The 4,817-nt window shown below is 50.1% G+C and overlaps 4 protein-coding genes across 4 annotated transcripts; 2 read left to right on the forward strand and 2 right to left on the reverse strand.

Moving 5' to 3' along the window:
- Positions 1-437: 437 nt before the first annotated feature.
- FTJAE_12964 (uncharacterized protein) lies at positions 438-1,247 on the reverse strand (the record flags this gene model as incomplete). Its single annotated transcript, XM_037346058.1, has 1 exon — positions 438-1,247. The coding sequence occupies one exon, from the start codon at positions 1,245-1,247 to the stop codon at positions 438-440; it is 810 nt and encodes a 269-aa protein (XP_037200002.1).
- Positions 1,248-1,766: 519 nt separating this feature from the next.
- FTJAE_12965 (40S ribosomal S23 protein) lies at positions 1,767-2,266 on the forward strand (the record flags this gene model as incomplete). The annotated part of the gene is made up of 2 exons (XM_037346059.1): positions 1,767-2,025; positions 2,088-2,266. The coding sequence occupies 2 exons, from the start codon at positions 1,767-1,769 to the stop codon at positions 2,264-2,266; spliced, it is 438 nt and encodes a 145-aa protein (XP_037200003.1).
- Positions 2,267-2,529: 263 nt separating this feature from the next.
- On the reverse strand, positions 2,530-3,747 carry FTJAE_12966 (4-hydroxybenzoate hexaprenyltransferase; the record flags this gene model as incomplete). Its single annotated transcript, XM_037346060.1, has 1 exon — positions 2,530-3,747. One exon carries the CDS (start codon positions 3,745-3,747, stop codon positions 2,530-2,532), a length of 1,218 nt encoding a protein of 405 aa, XP_037200004.1.
- A 585-nt stretch (positions 3,748-4,332) lies between these two features.
- On the forward strand, positions 4,333-4,796 carry FTJAE_12967 (uncharacterized protein; the record flags this gene model as incomplete). Its single annotated transcript, XM_037346061.1, has 2 exons — positions 4,333-4,603; positions 4,768-4,796. 2 exons carry the CDS (start codon positions 4,333-4,335, stop codon positions 4,794-4,796), a joined length of 300 nt encoding a protein of 99 aa, XP_037200005.1.
- Between the last annotated feature and the right edge of the window lie 21 nt (positions 4,797-4,817).

A 4,817-nucleotide genomic window follows, 5' to 3' on the forward strand; every position in this document is an offset into this window, starting at 1 on the left:
CTGCAATCACAATGCAAGACATCCAGTGGTACTTTTTAAGTCAATGCTCTGAGTTAATACTGTAACTAAGATAGTCTTTGCGGATATCATATCAAGAGCGCAGCAATGACGGAGTTTGTATCTGGACAGCTCTCTTGTCGTCATCGAATTGATTGGTAGCTGGTCTTCTCCCCCAGTCTCCACATCCTATCTTGGTGTAAGTCGAAGCCACGAAGATCTTCTCTACCAAATAGGATTCAGGAACATGCCAACGACAACGACAACGACAACGTAAATAGTCAAAGTATTCTTGATATGGCGATATTCTAGAAAAAAACATATTTAAAAATACCCAAGAGATTGTCTCGAAGTTGTGAAACGCCATAAATGCCGAGTAAATATCGCCTAACTCCTGGCAACGCCGAGCTGGAAATGCCGAAATCACCTGTATGACACGATCACGTCCTCGAAGCACCAGGAACACTGTCGTTCTCGCTCCAAACTTCCTTGCTTTCCTGTTCAACAGCCCTCATGGCCACTGCGACATCTTCAAGCCGAGTTACAACGTCGATCACTCCTTGATTGACTCTCTGAAAATATCGATCATTGGCTTCTCGTCGTTTTCTTGCGAGGAGGATATCCACTTCCGTCTCTTCCTCGAGCTTGTGACCGAGTCTCTCAACTCCTGTGCCGCTACTGTTGGGTCGTGATATACTGCTGCTTCCGACGGCACTCTTCTCTGTGCCATCAGGTCCAGACTTGGAGGTATCGCCGAGCGCACCCTTCATGTTTCGGACTTCAGATCCAGTTACAGACCCCACAGTTTCGAGCTGGGCTGTGTCTATAACATCATCTGCTTCACTTCTGGCCCATGCTTGAGCAAGGGCAATTTGAGCGGCTCTCAGGTCAGCCAGCTTGCGGTCATGATCTGGGCCAAACACGTGAGTGCCCCCAGAAGCTGAGAGCTCGACTTCTTCCAATGTTGCTTGCATTTCGGACCATAAGAGGTCAGTACGGTCACCTGTCGCGCGTGTGCTCTCTGCTGGAAATAGTCCAGCTCGGTGATGAGAGGCCACAGCCCCGGATCGTCCAGATCTAACAGATGGAGCACGTTCGGCGTTAGGCCGCAAGTTTGACTGTCCTATGAAAGGGACGGTTGGTGGTGGTGCATTTGATAAGGAGACATTTGATGCTGATGGAGATGGATGAAGGAATAAAGAGGGAGGAGGATCTCGTTGCCGGCTCAGCGGTCGTGTTAGATGAGACATAATGACCTAGGAGACCTCTCGACTGGCTGGTAATAATATGTACAATAAGAACAATACAGTTTGCTTCATTCCAGACCGATATCAATTGAGCGTTGATGCACTTGGCGCTAATGCTGAGGGGGTTGGAAACAGTGTAAAGAGCGTTGATGAGTCCAGTTATTACTGTGCGACCCGCAACTCGAAGTTCCATTGATGAACGATCAGTCCACAACCTAACTCATCGCAGAGTTTATGTGGGGCAGTACTTGGCACCACGTGATCTCTCGCCTGCCTCTTGTGCACACAGGTCGCACCTTCTTCCTAGGGCCACCAAACCCTACCTGGAATTTTCGTTGGTCGTTCCTTTCCCAAGTTTTCGTCGCCTCCGCAAATTACCATCACCATCCCGTCGTCGATACACAGACAGATCCGGTAGGTACTAGCCATCCAACCCAACACAAATACATCCCCTCAGCTCTGCACGCTGGCGCTCGAGTTTTTCGAATCGACAATCGACTAACGACTTTCTCTGAAGCAAAAATGGCTGGAGGCAAACCCCGTGGTCTTAACGCCGCCCGCAAGCTGCGAACGAACCGAAAGGACCAGAAATGGGCCGATCTCGCCTACAAGAAGCGTGCCCTCGGTACCGCCTATAAGTCCTCTCCCTTCGGTGGTTCCTCACACGCCAAGGGCATCGTCCTCGAGAAGGTCGGTGTCGAGGCCAAGCAGCCCAACTCCGCTATCCGAAAGTGTGTCCGTGTTCAGCTCATCAAGAACGGAAAGAAGGTCACTGCCTTCGGTACGACGAACCCCAGATGCTACGAGAGATGAAGGATCGGTCCAACTAACATTGATCTCTAGTCCCCAATGACGGTTGCTTGAACTTCGTGGACGAGAACGACGAGGTCCTCCTGGCTGGTTTCGGTCGCAAGGGCAAGGCCAAGGGTGATATTCCCGGTGTTCGATTCAAGGTCGTCAAGGTCTCTGGTGTCGGTCTGCTCGCTCTGTGGAAGGAGAAGAAGGAGAAGCCCCGTTCTTAAGCGAAGGGCTCGCGGATGGAAACAAAGTCATATTTCGACACGTGGAGTCTATTCGGATTGCTTGCATCGGCATTACTGGTTAGGGATCTGATCATGGGAGACGAGGTCTGAAAAAAGGGAAAATAGATCACAAAGTCTTCGACGAACAAAACAACGATGTGCACGCCGCGTGAGGTGGAATCTTTGGGGTCTGAACCCATATCTCCGTATATGATGACATTATCGTACAATTGTTTTACACATGCTTCATTACCTTCCGGCATTCAGTTTTCTGACTTGGTGTCGTCCTCAGGTCCCTGGACATATCTGAGAGTGTAGTCCGCGGCTAGGCCCAGGCTGATCACGCCACCGGTGATCCAGCACCCGTTGATGAACCACCACCAACAATCCTTGACAACTTTGAGATTGACTCGCTTGATCATAATACCAAGCGTGACCATAGCTCCTCCACAGCTCCCAACAAAGAACGCCGGACCAGCACCGGCTGCAAATCCGGCCGCAGCCAAAAGAGAGATCTGTACAGCAGCCAAGCCAGTCAGCACCTGCTTTGTCTCAGCATCATGCTTCAGTGCAATACTCTTGATTCCAGCCTTCACGTCGTCCTTAATGTCCATATGAGCATAGATCATGTCGTATAATATTGTCCATGCAATATTTGAAGCATATAGGCAGGCTGCAGCAGTCAAGGCTGGGGTATGTGACAGCAGGTCGATTCCAAGAGCCGGGAAACCCATAATAGCGCCCCACGAGAAGGTGAGGCCGAGAACTGCTTGAGGGTAATAAGTAACTCTCTTGGCCAAAGGATAGCTGGCTACCAGGAGCAAGCTGGGGACGCCGTAAAAGAGGCAAGGCAAGGGAAATTGGAGCAATATCCCAAGTCCGGCAAACAGCTGAACCCCAGTGTAGACAAGACCCTTGAACGGTGTGATCGCACCACGAGCAATCGGTCTGAGTCGAGTTCTTGAGACATGAGGATCGAGGTTGCGGTCCCATAGATCATTGATAGTACATCCAGCACCTCTCATGATGAGAGCTCCAGAGAAGAAAAGGAGTGATGTTCCAATTACAGAGCCTGGAGTCGCCATTGGCATAGCCATTGGGGCAGCCATGAGAGTAGAAAACAGACATGGGAAGAATAGATAATAGGTTCCAGCAGGCTTGTCAAGTCGAATCAGCTCAGCATAAGGAACCCATGAGGCTGGGAGTTTCGACAACAGTCCTGTCTCAGGTGGTTTGTAGGGTGATGGTGCCGTCGGAGCTGATGGTGAGTCCAAATCCTGGGTGGCCAGGGGCAAAGGTCGAGGTTTGGCCTCGTGAAACCCAACTACTCGCTGATTATTATGCCATGGTTGCCTCAAGCCCTTGAAAGCACGAATGAGCGAAGGCCGTGTCTGTAGTTGTCTTGGTACTTTCAGAGCACGATCTGAGATTCCTCGACATTGAGCCCAGACCGAAGCCCGGGGGAGCGCACTTAATCTCATGAGATACACAGTCTACAGTCCTACTAGGATCATGAGAATTCGAACTATGAATAAAGATTTCGTATTTAACTTACTACGAAGCTCTTTAGAACAGCTTTGGTCACGTCAGACCACAATGGCAGCGCACCAGAGTTCAAACCGGAAATTCTCGATCCAAAAATATGAATCTGATAAACTTTAGGATCCTTGTCACCCAAAGCTCACCTATCAGTGGAGCGAACTGGCTGAGCTTATTAGCGCGAGATCGGCAAGTGGTGCATCACGTGCACGTAGACCGGTTCTCAGTTTCTGCGTAAGCATCTTTGATTGGTTGCGCATTGTACAATCCAACGCCTAAGCTTCCGACGCGCCTTCATCCATTCGCCTAGGATTTGTAACCTCCCCCAAAAGAACTATCGTCGTTTACGGTATCATTGTCGCTATTTTCCTACTGAATGGGGGCGATTTGCGAAACGAACGGCCTTTCGGCCTGATCTCGCACATTACGGATTTTCGAGACTTGCCTTTCTTTGCGACCAACGATCTCCCTTTCTCGAGCGAAACCCCACTACAGTTTCGCCCGTATCATTCTCGAAGCTCGACAAGATGCCGACTTCGCTGCACCCGCAGGCCAAATTCGATCCTATCCCGCCTGATCTGGACTTGTATGGCTTGGTCGACAAGACTCCGAATTTCAAGTGGGTTCAGCGCGTATCAAGAACCCAAATACGCAATCTTGGACAACAGGAGTTTGAGAAGCTGGTGTTAATTCACGTCATCGCTGGCGGTAAACCCCTGGTCATTGATGGATGGGATGGTGTTCTACCAAAGGGGCTTTTCGATGTCCGCTGGCTGGAGGAGACGTACGATAAGCAACGTAGGTCAATCTTCTCCAGATGACCATCGAAGCATACTAACCCTAGGTTGATCAGAGGAGAATGTGAGAGACATCAATGCGGGTTCGGATATTCCTATGACGATGGGACATTACCTACGATCAATGCGACAACTGGCGAATCAATGGACACCTACAAATTTCAGAGACGAGCGCCGTCAGCGCCTTTACTTGAAAGATATAGACTGCCCTCCTG

This window comes from Fusarium tjaetaba (genome assembly GCF_013396195.1).
Source record: "Fusarium tjaetaba strain NRRL 66243 chromosome Unknown NRRL66243_c0000374, whole genome shotgun sequence".
Taxonomy (NCBI): Eukaryota; Fungi; Ascomycota; class Sordariomycetes; order Hypocreales; family Nectriaceae; genus Fusarium; species Fusarium tjaetaba.